The sequence below is a fragment of the Schizosaccharomyces octosporus genome, assembly GCF_000150505.1.
Source record: "Schizosaccharomyces octosporus yFS286 unplaced genomic scaffold supercont6.2, whole genome shotgun sequence".
In the NCBI taxonomy this organism is placed as follows: Eukaryota; Fungi; Ascomycota; class Schizosaccharomycetes; order Schizosaccharomycetales; family Schizosaccharomycetaceae; genus Schizosaccharomyces; species Schizosaccharomyces octosporus.
In genome coordinates this window covers 3,569,132-3,586,791 of record NW_013185620.1, presented here as the reverse complement: position 1 = coordinate 3,586,791, position 17,660 = coordinate 3,569,132, and the positions used below count along the sequence as shown (strand labels likewise).

The 17,660-nt window shown below is 37.3% G+C and overlaps 8 protein-coding genes across 8 annotated transcripts; 4 read left to right on the top strand and 4 right to left on the bottom strand.

Annotated features, from left to right (window-relative positions):
* Positions 1 to 100: 100 nt before the first annotated feature.
* SOCG_01028 (uncharacterized protein) lies at positions 101 to 969 on the bottom strand. Its single transcript, XM_013163448.1, has 2 exons — positions 200 to 969; positions 101 to 141 (listed from the first exon to the last, which is right to left on the bottom strand). Exons 1-2 carry the CDS (start codon positions 645 to 647, stop codon positions 131 to 133), a joined length of 459 nt encoding a protein of 152 aa, XP_013018902.1. The 5' UTR covers positions 648 to 969; the 3' UTR covers positions 101 to 130.
* A 1,597-nt stretch (positions 970 to 2,566) lies between these two features.
* Positions 2,567 to 4,107, top strand: SOCG_05806 (urease accessory protein UreF). Its single transcript, XM_013164088.1, has one exon. It carries the CDS (start codon positions 2,981 to 2,983, stop codon positions 3,680 to 3,682), a length of 702 nt encoding a protein of 233 aa, XP_013019542.1. The 5' UTR covers positions 2,567 to 2,980; the 3' UTR covers positions 3,683 to 4,107.
* Positions 3,656 to 4,788, bottom strand: SOCG_01027 (peroxin-3 peroxisome import protein; the record flags this gene model as incomplete). The annotated part of the gene is made up of 3 exons (XM_013163447.1): positions 3,656 to 4,109; positions 4,157 to 4,600; positions 4,649 to 4,788. 3 exons carry the CDS (start codon positions 4,786 to 4,788, stop codon positions 3,656 to 3,658), a joined length of 1,038 nt encoding a protein of 345 aa, XP_013018901.1.
* Positions 4,789 to 5,382: 594 nt separating this feature from the next.
* Positions 5,383 to 7,735, top strand: SOCG_01026 (cytoplasmic serine-tRNA ligase Srs1). The gene is made up of 2 exons (XM_013163446.1): positions 5,383 to 5,448; positions 5,490 to 7,735. Exon 2 carries the CDS (start codon positions 5,590 to 5,592, stop codon positions 6,940 to 6,942), a length of 1,353 nt encoding a protein of 450 aa, XP_013018900.1. The 5' UTR covers positions 5,383 to 5,448; positions 5,490 to 5,589; the 3' UTR covers positions 6,943 to 7,735.
* SOCG_01025 (HAL protein kinase Hal4) lies at positions 7,685 to 10,204 on the top strand. The gene has a single exon (XM_013163445.1). The coding sequence runs from the start codon at positions 7,955 to 7,957 to the stop codon at positions 9,944 to 9,946; it is 1,992 nt and encodes a 663-aa protein (XP_013018899.1). The 5' UTR covers positions 7,685 to 7,954; the 3' UTR covers positions 9,947 to 10,204.
* Positions 10,205 to 10,277: 73 nt separating this feature from the next.
* SOCG_01024 (mitocondrial FUN14 family protein) lies at positions 10,278 to 12,495 on the bottom strand. Its single transcript, XM_013163444.1, has 2 exons — positions 10,942 to 12,495; positions 10,278 to 10,837 (listed from the first exon to the last, which is right to left on the bottom strand). Exons 1-2 carry the CDS (start codon positions 11,167 to 11,169, stop codon positions 10,622 to 10,624), a joined length of 444 nt encoding a protein of 147 aa, XP_013018898.1. The 5' UTR covers positions 11,170 to 12,495; the 3' UTR covers positions 10,278 to 10,621.
* SOCG_01023 (Clr6 histone deacetylase complex subunit Prw1) lies at positions 12,323 to 13,759 on the top strand (the record flags this gene model as incomplete). The annotated part of the gene is made up of 3 exons (XM_013163443.1): positions 12,323 to 12,407; positions 12,505 to 12,610; positions 12,667 to 13,759. The coding sequence occupies 3 exons, from the start codon at positions 12,323 to 12,325 to the stop codon at positions 13,757 to 13,759; spliced, it is 1,284 nt and encodes a 427-aa protein (XP_013018897.1).
* On the bottom strand, positions 13,698 to 17,553 carry SOCG_01022 (Ca2/Mn2 transporting P-type ATPase P5 type Cta5). The gene is made up of 4 exons (XM_013163442.1): positions 16,730 to 17,553; positions 15,865 to 16,670; positions 14,101 to 15,815; positions 13,698 to 14,056 (listed from the first exon to the last, which is right to left on the bottom strand). The coding sequence occupies exons 1-4, from the start codon at positions 17,318 to 17,320 to the stop codon at positions 13,881 to 13,883; spliced, it is 3,288 nt and encodes a 1,095-aa protein (XP_013018896.1). The 5' UTR covers positions 17,321 to 17,553; the 3' UTR covers positions 13,698 to 13,880.
* Positions 17,554 to 17,660: the final 107 nt, after the last annotated feature.

The following is a 17,660-nucleotide window of genomic DNA, read 5'->3' as shown; positions in this document are numbered from 1 at the left end:
TGGTGGAACAAGCTTTAAGGGAGAAGGAAATATTTTTATTTATAAGATAATGAATTCATGATAAAAAAGGTTAACGGACGAGTCTCTCCAGATACCGATTCCTTGCATGGCATATTTAATGATATTGGTATTAAAGATAATCTGCACTGGTCAGTTTTCAATCACATAACAATGGTGTTCTTATTTTAGAATATACTACCTAGTAAGTTTAAGTCACGATCATTGCTTTGATCTCTCAAAAGTTCCTCGCTATCTTCTTCTCCAGAGTTTTCTGTAGACCCGCCTTTCTGGTTCTGTTTTCTTTTAGGCTTCGATGAGAAGATGCTTCCCAATGCGTCGAATGACATTAGGCGCACTCGTCCGCGATCACCAGAGTTTTTGTTTGATGACAAGGAAGATTCGTCACCGACTTCATCAGTGATAGATTCTTTTCTATTAAGCGTTTGGTATTCTTCGTCTTCAGTTAGTGGTCCAGCTTCCGGAAACTCGTTGAGATACTCGTTGAAATCATTAAGTCTTGATCCCGTATGGCTACTATACAAGTAGTTTCGGTTTTCATCGGGAGATTCTTGTTTAGAAGTAAATCGACGCATCACTATCAGGTATAATGGAAGTGTTAATTTGTAAGATGTTGTTAATTTTCGCATATACCTATATTTATGTCTGATGTGGCCAACATGACGCCTACATCAGTTATGGGATTCTTTTCACTGATGAGGAATCCTTTGAAAGAATGATTTTTTTACGATCATGTCAGTCGTCATTTGTTACGCGGATTGTGGCACCCTGGGATTTGTTTGCTTATTTGTATATACTACAGAATCATCAATTGACGGATGGAATTGTATAAGCCAAACCATTCAATGAAAAAGTACGCAACATATTTTTTTCTTTTTACAAAAATTGTTAAGCAATTTTTATTAAGAAAACTCAGCAATTTCAATAATGCTGGCTATACTCTTGATAAACTTGGTGGAGAAGTTCCCATTTACAAATGTGATCAGTATGATGTCAATTCGGTGAAAAAGAAAGAAACGCCTACGGCTCTCTCGTAATCAACTTTAATTTGCCTAAACTGTTCGGTTCGATCGAAACTTGCTTGAGAAGCTACGCTATGTGGTCTAGTTACATTGCTAAGCTTGTAGCAGAATCCTATATGAGTAGGCAATAGCTCGAGAAGAAGATTGCTTACAAATAACTTTTCGTGACTTTGTAGGGCAGAATTATTGATACATTGTGTTTATCTTACGTCGGCAAGCCAAGCTTGCGATGTTTCCTTCGTTCCTTCGTTCAATGACTGACTGAACATACCTTTTTTGTTTGTATCTGTTACTAATTACCTTGCGAGGATTAACATTCTTCCTGCACCCAGTTTGTGTCATGCTTGAAGGAAGAGGATTTGAGTTACTCGATTTTATTTTCCTTTCTTTATCACTGCAATCTGCATTTAAGTGAGTACTCTCGTTTATACAACAGCATAAGGAAACAATTTTTCAATTGGTTTTTGTCTTATTCTACTCTTATGAATGAAAGCTACAAAGCTAGAACTTCATTATCACATACTACCAGTTAAGTTGGGATCTTCATTGGAAACTATGATGACGCATATCAATCTTTAAGAAATAATAAAATAAAGACTCAGATAATCAACTAGAGTGTGATACTTTATGTATTGTACTGTACATAAGCGAATCATTCGGTTGCTCTAAATAAAGTCTTTTGATAATATTCTAGGGTATAGAGACATTTTATACCCAACGGAAACTAGTTATTGAAATGAATGTTTGTCGTTGCTATTAAGTTGATGCGTCTTTGATGAAGGATCTTGCATTCATAACAACGGTGGAAAAGTCTGTTGTATGAACTAATCTGATGAGTGTGTATTGTATAGCAAGCATTGAGACTTGTGCGAAGTTGAATATGTTTACTCTTGAGAGTCCTTTTTGTTTTTTTTTCTTGTTCTTCCACATTCAACGTTCGTTTCTTAAGAATGGTCGGTCATCGGGCTTTTGTGTGACTACGGTTAAAGTATGAAGAGCATGCTTAACCTATGCACTAATTATTATAGTATTCTATGCTTTATAATGAGGCGAGATATATAGTTTGGGAAATTCCAAGATGAACTACCTGAGTGAGACCAAACCATCAATACGTTAATCTTTTGATTGATGCGTGTGTCTTTTCTGCATGGTGAATGGTAATGTCGACGCTCTTAATGCTTTGATTAATCTCTCTTTTCTTTTTTCTTTTTTGTTCTTTTGTTATTTTAACGTATACGATCTTTTAAAAAAGCCTTCCTCAAAGTTAAAGAATGAAAGAAATGTTATGAAGCAAGTATTCTAATCCTTGTCAAGCAGATTTACCATACTGATTTATGAGTACTACTTTGATTGGTTTGTAGGAGCTTGAATAGAAGCATTTTGTTAGATTTGCTCGTTTCAATTAACTTCAGAAATTCTTTTCTTAATCGATTTTTCATGCATAGTGAAATGATTATTATTATTATAAGTGGTGTTTTTTTATTTTCTAATTTTTCTAATTTCTAAAATATCTTTTTTTTTTTTTTTTTTTTGCTAAATTATATTTACATCTTTGGTGCTTTCTTCAAAAAGTTCTTTTAGTCTACATACCTTGATTAAAGCATGCTAGGTACCATTGCCAAGCAATTTATTGTATAATGTAGATAAAAGATTTTCCGTTGTACATGTTATTTATAAGTTTTAAAAAAAAAAGAAAGACATACTGTTAGCTTTGGTTGTCTACAACTGATCCACCGTACCAATGGATAACATCGATCTCAGACAAGCAACCGAAATTCATCTAAGCAATCTTTTGGTGTAGTATGTCAGTCTGTGCAAATTAAATCTATCATTCTTTATTTTAAATTTAATTCCTCCTTATTGAATCCTCTTTAGTTGACTTTCTGTCTTGTTATCAGTTCATAGAGTACTTTTATTACGGCCTTGAAGACACATCGACGATGAACCCTTCAGAAACCCATCTGTCTTTAATTTTATCAGACGCTGCGTTTCCACTTTCTTCGTTTTCATATTCATTTGGTCTCGAGTCATACTTATCTCATCAACCCCGAAGAACTACGAGTGCCTTCTTTGACTTTTTACCATTGTCACTAAATTCATTGCTGTATACGAACCTTCCCACAGTTAAAGAATCATGGGAAACCCCGGAAAACTACTTGCAAATAGAAGAATTCTTTGAAAGCACCCAAACCTGTACGATCGGTCAGAAAGTATCGACCATGCAGGGAAAGGCTTTACTCGGAGTGTGGGTGAAATCGTTTTCTACATTTATGATTCCAAATGAAATATCAAAACTATTAATGAATTACGATTACTTGGTCCGTCATCGAAAGGCACTCGGTCACTTCCCAGTGATTTGGGGTATCTTATGCAGGGCACTTGGAATTTCTTTAGAAAGGACATGTTATCTCTATTTATTAAATCACACAAAATCTATATGTTCTGCTGCTGTCCGCCTGGACGTATTAAGTTCTTTCCAATATGTGTCCACTCTAGTACACCCCGAAACCGAAACACTTCTGAAAGAGTCATTAAACGTTGCGTTAAGTCTGACATTAGAAGATACTTCACAAACTTGGTATCCCTTGGACCTATGGCAAGGGAGACATAGTCTGTTATACAGTAGAATTTTCAATAGCTGAAAACTTACGGTCAAAACTTGAATAGATAATCGATGCAAATGTTCTAGCTTCAGAATTATGGGATATAGATTCAAAAAAACTTTCCTTAACGGGTGATTCAGTGATACTGCCACTGAATTTCGTGAAAAAGCTTAACATTTTGGCCAATCTAGCGTCCTCGGTAGGAAGAAAAGTTTTCAAATGGGATAATAGTAGTCGCATTTGTGTTGAGAAAATAAGTTCTGCATCTGCTTCTGTCACAAAATCTTCGAGCTCATCCAACATTTGGGAAAGACCGCCCGTGACGACATATTTTTTTGAGATTTCAGAAAGAAGTTCTTCGCGATCTTGGGAAAATTCAAATTTATACCTCAGAAATACGTCGTTCATTGTCCCTTCTAAAGAAGCATATATATTGTCTACTTTCATAATATCCGTAGGGGAAGTACTAAATATATGTCAGTTTTGCTTCATATAGATCAGTTTGTAAATTACCTTTCAAAGAATTTATGGACAGAAGAAGAAACATGCTCGATTAAAAAGGGTAATTGTTTTTTTTCCAGTACGTAGACAATTCCCATAAGAATAGCAGGATCAGAATCCTTTTGGAAGGTATCATGAAAATTAGCACTGTATTTTTGAGAAGCACGTAGACAAAAATCTTTGCGTCCCAAAATTGTTAGAGAAACCTTGGTCAGCATATTGCATTCTGTTATCACACATAAAGTCGTTAAAATTCGCACAATGGATTGGAACTTCAACTCATTCCACAGGAAAAGCTTTTTTTCTCCATTTTGGTCGGTGGAGCGGGAATCCCTGAGATTTTGGACAATCGAATGTAGAGGAAGCTGTTCTTCGATTTCACTGACTATGGCATCGAAAACAGAACATGAACTCGACTGACCATCTGAAAGAGCTTTCTCGAAATTTTGTGTGTATCTAAACCATGATCGTTAGTCCAAGTTAACGCTTCCTATATACGCATACAAAAGTTGTAATTCGCGTTGCTCAGCAAGTTTGCCGATAGCAGTTCTCAAACTTGAGTCTGCATAACAAAGAGCCAACACTGGAATTGAAGTTCCCAAGGCAAAATTGCAACACTTCTTTACGTATCTAGAAAGCGACATGCAGTAAGAATTGCTGTGAGATTTGGCAATGGCAAATGGCTTTGAACGGTGAGCTTAACGGTGAATTAAATAGGTTTACTCAATGGGAATACTGTTTTAAATCCTAATTATAGTGTTGAATGGATCGTTAAATTGAGTCCCGATTATAAAATGCCAAAGGTATTCAACCAACAGTGATGGTTGGAAATAAGGCAAGTTTTTCAGTACCAAATGATTAGATGTCTTTTTTTCTTTTGGTTTTCGTTTTGGTTGTATAGGAGATACCGGAAAAGAACAATTAGTAGGTATGTGAGTTTTCTGGTAATTGGCGACTCCTCTACAAACATATGTTTCGAGCAATGTTAGAACTGTTTGCAATGTTACATGGAGACTTAGATATTTACTTAATATTAAATTGGTAAGAAGTACTGTCTACCATTACAAGCGGTCGAAATGCGACAAAAATAATTTTTCACAGGGGACGCTTTTATTAATTTTTTTTTGGAACTTTGAGGAATAGAAGAATAATTAAATAATACATAGACTAATAAATACAAGAATTCAAGATGCTACATAAGTTGTCACTCAAGTACAACTTTTCATCTGGTTTTCAGTAGTTGACCTTACCAACAACACCTTACATCCGTAGGCTTTTCTAAAAGCGAGACGTTAGCGTTACTTGTAAGATATAATTTAAAAAGGGAAAAAAATTAACAAACTAGAGGTTTAATCGCAGGGATTCATTGCTCATAAACCTGTAACTGGGAGACATTATAACGGTCAGACAAGTTTTGGAAGTTACTTAAAACTATTATACACAAGATGTTGGACATTAATTTGTTTCAGACGGAAAAGGGAGGAAACCCTGAGTTGATCCGTGAATCTCAAAGAAAGCGCGGTGCCGATGTTGGAGTGGTTGACCGTGTTATCGAAATGTACAAGGAATGGGTTGCTCTTCGTTTTGAGCTTGACAACACTAACAAGTCAATGAATCGTGCTCAAAAGGAGATCGGCATGAAGATGAAGGCAAAGGAAGATGCTTCTGAGCTTTTGGCTGAAAAGAATGCTTTGACTGAAAGAAAAAAGAACTTGGTCGAACAAGAAACCGCCAAGAACAAAGAAATGCTCAGTGTTGTCCAATCTATTGGTAACATTGTTCATGACTCAGTTCCCGTCAGCATGGACGAAGATAACAATGAAGTAATTCGCACTTGGGCCCCCGCTGGTGTGAAAGCTGAAAAGAGGGATTGCCTTTCTCATCACGAAGTATTGACCCGTTTGGATGGTTACGATCCTGAGCGTGGTGTGAAGGTTGCCGGTCACAGAGGTTACTTCCTCCGTCAATATGGTGTCTTCCTAAATTTGGCTTTAATCCAATTCGGTTTGGACTTCTTGTATCAACGTGACTACACTGCCTTGCAAGCTCCTACCATGTTGAACAAAGACGTCATGGCTAGAACTGCCCAACTGGAACAATTCGACGAAGAATTGTACAAGGTTGTTGATGGTGATGAGGAGCGCTACTTGATTGCTACCTCTGAACAACCCATTTCTGCTTACCACAGCAATGAATGGTTTGAAAAGCCTGCTGAGCAACTTCCCATCAAGTATGCTGGTTATAGCACTTGCTACCGCCGTGAGGCTGGATCTCACGGACGTGATGCCTGGGGTATTTTCCGTGTTCATGCTTTTGAGAAGATTGAGCAATTCGTATTGACTGAGCCTGAAAAGTCTTGGGAAGCCTTCGATGATATGATGAACCATGCTGAAGAGTTTTACAAGGCTTTGGAAATTCCTTTCCGTGTTGTCTCCATTGTCTCTGGTGCCTTGAACAATGCTGCTGCTAAGAAGTTTGATTTGGAAGCTTGGTTCCCTTACCAAGGTGAATACAAGGAGCTTGTTTCTTGCTCCAACTGTACAGACTACCAATCCCGTAACTTGGAAATCCGTTGCGGTGTGAAGAAGATGGGTGACCGCGAGAAGAAGTATGTTCACTGCTTGAACTCCACTCTTTGTGCTACGGAGCGTGCTATTTGCTGCATTATTGAAAACTATCAAACTCCTGATGGTATAAATATTCCCAAGGCTCTTCAACCTTATATGGGTGGAAAGACGTTCTTGCCTTTCACTAAGGAACTTCCCAAGAACTCTACTTCCAAAAAGGGAAAGAACTAACTTGTGGATAAATTTGGTTTAGTAAATATATATGCATATTCTATAGACATAAAAGTTTATGCTACAATTAAATAGGAATACTGTATTGGACCAAGTCCAATAGAGCTAACTGTAGGAAACCCACTTTTCATAATTTATACAATGCACTCACATTACGGACATATGACAAAGAATGGTCAAGGGAACTCATGGTATCGCTTTCACTTATTCGACATTACTGGCCTATAAATTCCTCCCAAGTTTATAATATTTTTATTCATGCTTACCAAATTTTCAATTTTCCTGCGAATATTTGTTCCCCCAGACACCATAATATAACTACCATATAATCCCATGGAGGGAATTGTTTCCTTCAAACACTCCATAAAACAATTTTTTCTTTTTTTTTCTTTTTCAAAAGTAAAATGAATTTCCTTTGCTGCATAAGCAGAAATGCTATCTTCCTCTAATGTTTACGTAACCAATGGGTGTGCTAATTATTGATTTTTATTTTGTTTTGACTCGCAAAAGCAGTCACTATAACCAGAATTTGTCGTTTGTTTACTATTTTAAGACAGACGTTTGGTTCTTTATTTATTAAAATCACCAATTCGTATTGTTTCCAATTCTCTTGCTGTTTCTTTAAACCGCCAGCCGTATATTTGATTTTGATCAAAATCTTTGGTTTGAGAGATCTTTTGTCATACTTTATTAATGAAGTACACCGCAGTCTAATGCATTTCACAATAGTTCAGTGTAGTTTGTAAACGTCAGCCTCATTTGAGTTGGGGTTGGCAACTTGCTGTCATCCGTTCACTACATACCATAAGTTATTGGCAACACCAAAAAATCAGTTTGTAGCGGCTTTCAGGGCTTTTTTCTGCCTTTTATTTGTTTCTTAAAGTCTCAAGAGATTTTTATCTCTACAAAGAACGAGACGAATCAAGAATCCGACGAAAATTGCGAGTTGTTCGGATACAATAGCATATATTTATATTTTTTGGAGGAACTTTTGTGTTTAAATTAGCAAAAAATGGATGAAGTGGAAGACATATCTTCCAAAGTTGCTTCCTTAGGGGTGAATTCAGTGAAAAATGCAACAAAGCACATAGCGGACATACCTAAGCATCACCACCACCGTTCAGATGCGGATGCCAATGCTGAACAAACGAATGCATCGTCATCTTCGAATGGAAATGACGTTCCTGCCGAATACAACAATGGTACTGCTAATAATGAACATCCTCAAAAGCAGACGAATTATGGAGAACCATTGCAAGGCGAAAAGCTTCGTTCTAATGATAATTATGGTGCTCAAATGGTTCATTCACCGGTTCCCTCCGCAACTCCTAGTCGGATTGGCTCTGTTGATGCTATTGCACCCAATTCGTCAGCAACAGCTCAGCAGCCTAATGCAACGTCCAAAAATCCGGTATCCCAAAATAGATCCAAAGACCAAACTGCCATGCCTCCCCCGGCAAAACCATCTCGCTCGCCTGCGTCTTTTATGTTGGGTAATCCTCATTCGAAACCCCAAACAAGCGCTGCACATTCTCCGATTGTCACTCCCGCTTCCTCTGCCTCTGTTTCTCGGGCTAATTCATCTTCCAATACTCCTCACAAACCCACGGCAATAGCAGCACCAAATCCAAGTGGTGCTCCTAACGCTAATAATGGTCCCGTCCCCGCCCCAACTCCTATCTCTACCACCGCGACTCCCTCAAAAAATCCTGTTTCCAGGTTACAGCGTATTTTTTCACAATCATCTGTTAATCGCCAGAACGCTAAAAACAAGCCTTCTGCAAATGCTAACACCGAAGAAACAAATAGCACAAACGGTAGTGAGACTGGAGCGTCAGGCGTCGCAAATAGTTCTTCTGGTGCAAACCAAAACACTAAACATTCTCGATTTACTGTTTACGATGACGGCAGTCATACTCACCAACTTCGTCCTGCTAAGCGCCAGGAAAAGTTGGGTAAGATGTTGAAGGACTTCCTTGCGGGGAACAGTAAAAAGCGTGAAGAGGAGCGTGCTGCAAAGGAGGCTGCAGCTGATTCTCAGCATCAACTCAGTTTGGTTCAATCTTGGATAAATGGTTATGGTCAGGAGAAGCTTGCTGACAAGAATTTCGGCAAGGTGTCAGCTAGCTTTGTAGAAAAGTATGGACGCTGTCAAGAAGTCATCGGTCGAGGAGCCTTTGGTGTTGTACGGATATCGCACAAGGTTGATCCACAAAATTCTAGGTCAGAGTTGCTTTATGCGGTGAAAGAATTTCGACGCAAGCCGACGGAATCGCAGAAAAAATACACGAAGCGTCTCACTTCGGAATTTTGTATATCTTCGTCTTTGCGCCATCCTAACGTCATTCATACATTGGATTTGATTCAGGACAACAAAGGTGATTATTGCGAAGTTATGGAACTTTGTTCTGGAGGTGACTTGTATACTTTAATTATGGCTGCTGGACGGCTTGAGCCTATGGAAGCTGACTGCTTTTTCAAACAACTCATGCGAGGCGTTGATTACTTGCATGATATGGGTGTTGCTCATCGAGACTTAAAGCCAGAAAATTTATTGCTTACCATTAACGGTAGTATCAAGATCACTGATTTTGGTAATGGTGAGTGTTTCCGAATGGCTTGGGAAAAAGAGGCACACATGACATGTGGCCTCTGTGGTTCTGCACCTTATATTGCGCCTGAGGAGTATACTGAAAATGAGTTTGACCCTCGTGCTGTGGATGTGTGGGCTTGTGGTGTTATTTATATGGCCATGCGTACCGGTAGACATTTATGGCGAGTCGCAAAGAAAAGTGAAGATGAATTTTATGCGAAGTATTTGATGGATCGGAAGAATGAGAGTGGATATGAGCCGATTGAAATGTTAGAACGGTCACGGTGTCGAAACACTCTATATAATATTCTGCATCCTAATCCTGGCTATCGTTTGACCGCGAAGCAAATTATGAAAAGTGAATGGGTTCGTTCCATTAAGCTATGTGAATATGGTGGTGCTGGATTATAAAATGGTTCAAATTGCAAATGCTGCCAATATCAATAACTGCCCCTTTTTGATTCCTTGCAAGTGCACTCATCTTATAATTATTCTATTGTTTATATGTTAATGCATAAATGTATTTTTGCCAATTGAGAGTTTTCAACTGACATATTTATTTTGTATATTGTCCCTGTTGGAGAATACACAATGATCTAAACACTACTCAGTTTATTTAATAGACTTTATTTCTGCTTATAAAGAAATACTTGCTTCTTGTCTCTAGTAATTTGTTCATTCGTAAGGTTAAAGTAGTTTTTAACAAGAATACAATGAATGTAGCAAAAATTAAATAAATAAATAAATATTTAGAAAATTTATTAATGCGGATCTGTTTTTGTACTTTGTTTATGAAGCGTCAAATAAAATTAAGCAAGCATGATTACTGATTTCCAGGAACTGTAATGTCTCACTGTTTCGTGTGTAGTTTCATAACTTTACATGGTTCATTCCTCGAACAAGGAACGAAATGAAGGAGTCATTCTACCAGCTCATTCATCGCTGAAATCTTGTGCTTGTCAACTTATAAGAGGGTATGTATGAAAAGACACGAACAAAGAGAGATACCATAAAGTAAGGAAGGCTTTCGTAGCGTAGTTCATGAAAATAGAAAGGATGCAGATCTTTCAACATCAAAGAGATGGATCAAGCAGAGGATAAACCGACGTAAAACGCTGAAAGAAAACTCATTTTAAAGCAAGGGTTGGTCAAAGCCCAGTTCCGTATACTAGTGAATGTTGACTGAGCCGGCAAATGTTCTGAAACGTTTGTACTAAGATCACCAAACCGTTCAGTCTGTCCGATAAATCTGCTTTGGATTCGGGACCAATTTATTCTGATCAAGCCTTTTGTATTAATATACTGCATATAGAGTTAGCATTTTACCTTGTTGGCTTGACTTGAGGCGAAGGACATTACTCATGATGAGTCCTTCTGGTATCTCAAGTGGAATTTGTTTTTCTTACAGCAATGGTAGCAAGGACACTTGAGCAAGCTACAATAAATAGTTGACCGAATTTTCCAAGTGCAAACCCTGCGGCTAAGCCAAGAGAGCTTCCAGTGAAGATTTGACGATAGTTCAATTTGAAGCGATTCGTAGTTTTAATGGCAGTAGCGGTTGGACCAGATTCACATGAAATTGAGCCAGGAAAAAATAGAGACAAAGAGGAAAATTGAGAGCGGAAGGAAGTCATTTTTAGTGTCGACAAAAAGGCGTTATGAGTAGTTTCTTGGATACACTTGGAAGTAGGTGCGAAGGATAGAACGTCATGGGCGTAAACATTCAGACGTCAAACCCAGACAGAGATCATTTGAATTTCTATGTATATTCTTTTTGTTAAGATAAAAAATAAAATAAGTTAAAATAGATGTAAATATAAATGTATTTACAAATACTCTTGCAGACGAAATAGGAAAGAAAAAAAAAATAATATTAGCCAGAATCGTGTAGAGAAAATTGAATACCTGAGACTTCTGGCCTATTGAAATAGGATGCGAAGAAAGAAGCTTAGCATTGACTTTCTACGCTTAGCAAGCGATCCACTTTTTAAAACATTTCGTTTGGAAGCCAAACAGAAGAAAGGGTCATTAGAAATCTCTAATCTCAGTACGAATTTTCCATTATGAAGGCGTACAGATCAGTTTCTTGGGTCATGGCAGACATAACTAAGTTTCATACGAAGTGTCGATTGACCAAAACTATTGAATTGCTGACTGCCAAAGTCTCAGTGAACGAGACTGTGGAATTCCCGTGTGTCAGTCTAATTAGAGGCTCACATTCTCTGGATGAAACATTCTTGCTTGTAATAATAAGATGTCAGGCAGCCTGCAGCAATTTTCGTTCAATATGTAAAACAATGGTATCCTTAGCTCTTGGAAATCCCTCGAAAAAAAATCATGTAGGACAAAATAGTAGGGACGATCATCTTTTGAATACATGAATTACCAAGTAATTGATTCATTATGAGACATTCAATACCAATTCCGAGATTGCTCGTAATAGTTCAGACACAAAGTTGGGGCTTGAGAACATACCGGTAGAATAACTAGTAAAAATCGATAGGGAAGAAATTCTATGTATTTAGTTTGTCACTGAACCATTGATACAGCTTTAGACAAGCCATCTAGGACAAGCTTGTAAAGTTACTTGGAAACCACAGAATGACTTTTTCTCAGGTAGGTCAAGACATTATCGAAAAAGAGTACTCTATTTATCCTTTAACCATTTATTGAATAATAAATTACGTCCAGAACTGGGCTAAACAGACTTCATAAGGTTTTACTTCATACAATGGTGGATGAGACGCGACTTACCAACTGCCATAAAACACAATTTAGGAAGATAAAATGGCTGTAAGTGCTACTGCTCAGTCAGCCAAGCAGGTACAAGCTTCAGAGGAAGCAATTAATCAAGAAAAATGTATTAATGAAGGTAAGGTTTGACGAATTGGGACGTGCAAATATATGCAAGCGCGTTTTAGTGACAGTAGGTTAACGCGCGTTTTAGTGACAGTAGGTTAACGAATTAGAATATAAAATTTGGAAAAAAAATTCACCTTTCTTGTATGATTTGATTATTACGAGGGCGTTGGAATGGCCATGTGTTTCTCTTCAATGGTATCCTGATCAACAACTGTGAGTTCATCAAAGCAACCGAGTTCTAAAACAGATTAGCTAATCATTCTCTTAAGATTTCCTGAACATGGATATACAGAACAAAATGTGCTGCTAGGTGTTCGTGCTGACGCTGGAAAGTATTACCTCGCAATTGCAGGTATTCAACTACCTTACCTAAATCAAAATACAAATCCTACTTCTATGGAAAAAGATGAACAAGAAAATTCTCTTCGAGTCAATGTTCGTGAGCTTTATTCTCATCCAGAGTCAATTAGCAAGGCCACTTTAATGCCGCAGAAGACTAGTCATGTTGCTACGATCGGGAATAACCATAATAATGTTTTGGTATTTAACGATTCATCTTTTAGTTCTTATAATTCTACACATGAGAATCCAATCCGACCTGCCATGAATCTACAAAAGCATGACTTACCTTGCACATCTTTATGCTGGAATTATATGAAACAGGGGCAACTCGTGTCAGGCTCTCGAGACTCCACAATCTGCCATTGGGACATTGAACATTACAATGAAAGTAATCCCTCTGCTGCTTTAATGTCCCAGATATCTACACATGAACAGCCCATTAATGATGTTAAATATCACTTCAAACATGGGGATATTTTCGCCTCTGTTTCTAGCGATCAACATCTTCATCTTCATGACAGTAGACGGGCAGATTATTCAACAACCCCATTGAAAAGCATTCATGCACATTCATCAGACGTGAATGCAGTTGCCTTCAATCCTTTAAATGATTTCATTATGGCTACATGCTCAGCGGACAAAACGATTGCTCTTTGGGACCTCCGGAATCTGAACAACCGCTTGTATACACTTGAGGGACATGAGGATCATGTTTCCAATGTCAAGTTTTCTCCTCATGAGGAGCCCGTATTGGTTTCTACCTCTGTCGATAGAAGAACTTTACTTTGGGATCTCTCACGCATTGGTGAGGATCAATCCGCTGAAGAAGCTCAGGATGGACCGCCTGAACTGTTGTTCATGCATGGTGGGCATACTTCATGTACCATTGATATGGATTGGTGTCCTAATTACAACTGGACTTTGGCTACTGCTGCTGAAGACAATATTCTTCAGCTTTGGACACCCTCCCGCTCAATATGGGGAAATCAACATTTGGAAGAAGATGCACAAGCAGCTTGAACGACAAGGTACACTTCAAAGCTGATTTCAAAATATAATTAGAAGATTAAATAAATTATACCGGTTACGTATGAAATCTATCTCTCTAACTAAACCATCGTAAAGAGTATGCTTTCGTTAATTATAAGATGAAATAAAGAATGAAAAACGGCCCTGCACCTAGAAACACGATGATGAACCGATAAGACATAGGTAAGAAGACAATGTGTAACACTTTTGAAATCCAAAATTGCCCTGCTAAAAAGAATATAAAAAGGAAAATAATTGAGATAATTATTAAAGACGTAACGTAAGTCTCTATAAAGTCGTTAGTAAATTGCAAAGTTGAGTATTTTACTTACTGTTTTTCCATGTAGGCGTAAGGAACTCGGATTTCCGATTAATGACAAGATTTACTCCAATGTATTGCAGAAAAGTTAACAAAAAAGAGCAAGAAACTAAGATATTTTTGGTATCTGATTCTCCGGCCTGCCATGTTGGAAGAGTGGTTAAGTCAAACTTTACATAGAACAGATTCAGTAACCACTGAGACAATATGACTACCCCAGAAATTATACCTAAAAAATACAAACTTGATTTTTCGAATAAAGTTGTGGAAGGCACGTTGGGTGTAAGTATATCGCTTGATGTAAAATGGCTCATTGCAGCAGACAAGGGGAATACGACTGCAAAATCCATAAATAAAAACTGGGAGTCACTATAATTAAAATTTTTTAAGTATAAAAAAAAAGTTCCTGAAAACTGAATAATCGCACTCATTACCATGTATTGAAAACAACGATAGCTGGTAACAATAGAACACCTTCCTTCTAATATGATTGTTATTGTGTCAATGATAGACTTCTTCTGGCTAATAAATGAAGCAGCAGCACAAGCCTCCGTATCCGATAGAGATACACTCACATCGGACCGTTTTAGAGCCAAACAATCATTTGCTCCGTCACCACAGAATCCAACTGTATATCCGAGCATTTTACAAAGCTCAACGTATTTGAGTTTATCGGTTGGTGACATCCTTGCCAGAATTTTTGTCTTCTTTATAATACATTTCAGCTTCTCTTTATTAAGAGATTCTGTCAATCTTTGTAGAAAACACCCAGTAATCGCCATAGCTGCATTATCATCGCTTATTATAGAATCAAGAACCATAGGATTAGGATATCCAACGGGTAAATAGCAATCCTCCTTGACATTGTACAATTTGAACTTCACATCATCGTTGACTGAATGATCATAATTAAACTTTTCTTCATTATCCATAACATAAATAAGGGACGAGGAGCCAAAAACACCCGATTTTTTACCGACGTACAAGCTAGTATATAAACTATCACCAGAACATACGGCAATGTGAATGCTTGCTTTATTAAACACATTCATCACACTGTACGAGTCCCTTTTTATTTTGCTTTCGAAAACCAATAATCCTTCAAAATTTAAATTCTTTTCCACTGACTCACGAAGTATCTGTTGAACGTCTGTGTCGGTTCTCAGAGGTTTCCATGCACATGCTAATACCCTAAACCCTTTGGAGGATAATTCATCTAATACGTTGTAAAGATTTTCCGGAATCGTTTTTGGAGAACAAATGCTCAAGATTGATTCGACCGCACCTTTGGAAAACAACATTGGAGTCTTTTTATTTTCGCTAATAGCAATGACAGACATTCTCCTAATAACAGGATCAAATTCGAAGGATCTTGGTATAGTATAAATGGCGTCTTCACCTGCCAGTCCACTTGTTACAGCAAATAAAGCATTGTGCAATCCAGAGTTAAGTTCATAAGAATTTATAAAGCGTCCTTGAAAAAAGGCAAACAATGCCAACTCCAAAGGATCACCTACGATACTTCCGTTAATTAGTTGCAAGGATTGACAGCAAGTGCTTATATTTGAAATCATCGTTTGTGACGCAGAAAAATCGTTAGCACATCGAGCAATTTCTAAATTGTTATGTGCATTTTTTATATATGTGCAAGACAACTGAACATTTTCTTCGGTTATAGTACCTGTTTTATCAAAAACAAATATATCTGTATTTCCAGCGGTGGATATGCTAAAAGTATACTAATTAATTTCTGGAATTGTATATCATATAAACTTACCACTCTGGATTTGAAGTTAATATATATTTCTGAGAGAGTCTGTAAATAGCATTTGCGATTCCAATAGAAAGGGTAGCTGGTAATGCCGGGGGAATTAAAATGGTAACGACATCCAGGGATCGAAGAAGAATATGACTGAAAGAAGCGTGATGTTTGTATAGATACAGAGAAAGGAAAAGAACGAAAAAGAGAGAGAAGGTGATCATTAATTTCAGAAAAGACATCGAATCTTTATACAATTGTGAAACTCTCGTGTGGGGATAAAGTAAATCTCGAATTAATTGTCCCCTTTTGGACGAAAATCCCGTCCGAATAGCTATAACATAGCAAGGATTTTCCAGCGTGCTATTAATTTGTAGAAGTTTAGTACCAGCATGAAGTACATGGGGTGAGAACACGTTATACGCATTATTAAGAAAATATTCCAAGGATAAGTGTTTTAAAGCATGTTTGGTTGCAGGTAAGGATTCTCCAGTAAGCATGCTCTCGTCTACCATACAAGTACCAGAAAGTAGAATACCATCAACAGGACAAACTTTGCACTCATCGCTAGTTAGGCAAATTAGATCTCCACTTACTAATTCGTCTCCGTATATATTTTTCTTTTTATTATCTCGGATAACGGTTAATGTACCAGAGTCGCCAATGATGGAATGTATACGAGCGTCAGAACTTTTCGATTCTTTAATAGCAGAATATATGCTATACAGCGAAACTATAAGAATACAACAGGAATAAAAAATGAATTTATCACAAAGCCAAACTATCACGGAAAATAATTGGAATAAATAGAAAGGATGCAATACCTAGAGATGTATATTAGTATTTGAACACTAAACCGCTAACAAACAGATGGTGGTCATACCTCATAGCACAAAATGTTCACTGTCGTTTTTTCTTCTAGCTTCAATAAATTTGGTCCATATATTTGTCGAAGGTTGGAAACTGTTTGAGTATTCAGACCGCAATTGAAATAATTTGGTTGAGACGCGAATAATTGAAAAGCGTGTATTTCTGGTGAAAGCAAAACCCATTCGGACGTTACGACATTTAGATAAATATCTAAGCTTCTGTAGCTGAAGTACGGAATGGACTTAAAAATTGGTAATTGCGAGTTTGAGAGTGGTACAGGCTGTTGAAAAGACCGTTTACACACCCTTTCAAGGGAGCTATTCCCTTTCTGATCAATAATTTCCACATACTCTATATCGTCAATCCCACATGCCTGGCTTGTCCAGCTAACCCTATATTGAGGAAACCATAGGAGGAATAATCTAAATAATCCTAAAGAAAGTATCTCCAATATGGTTAATACAAGCGCCCTTTGATAATTTTCTTTATAAGGATGAAGAACAACGCTTTCTTCTTCTGATATAACTAATCTTTGGTTCAATAAGTAGGTATTCGCGTATTTTGAAAACTCATCTGATCCCAGGTTTTGCAATTGTATATCCATTTTCTACGGAAAAACCAGATCTAATAAAGTCGCTTTTAGGATTGACTACTTGAAAGAGAAACCCATCAGAAAATTACATCTAGTGGTGTTGAACTGCTAACAGTGGAATTGTTCGTGATTGAAAAAGAACGAGTAATAGAATTTTTTATATATTGAGGATAAATTTTTTTTGTATTATATACAAAGTATGCAAGGTCAGTACTGAAAAGATTACAATACCAACAGTATATGCGTAGTTATATCCATGTTTGGAAGAAGCACATTTGAGTGTATATGCCAGTACGTTCAGGTGCGTAATTCCACGTTACCGATCGTTATAGTACTTAGCGTTCTATAGCAG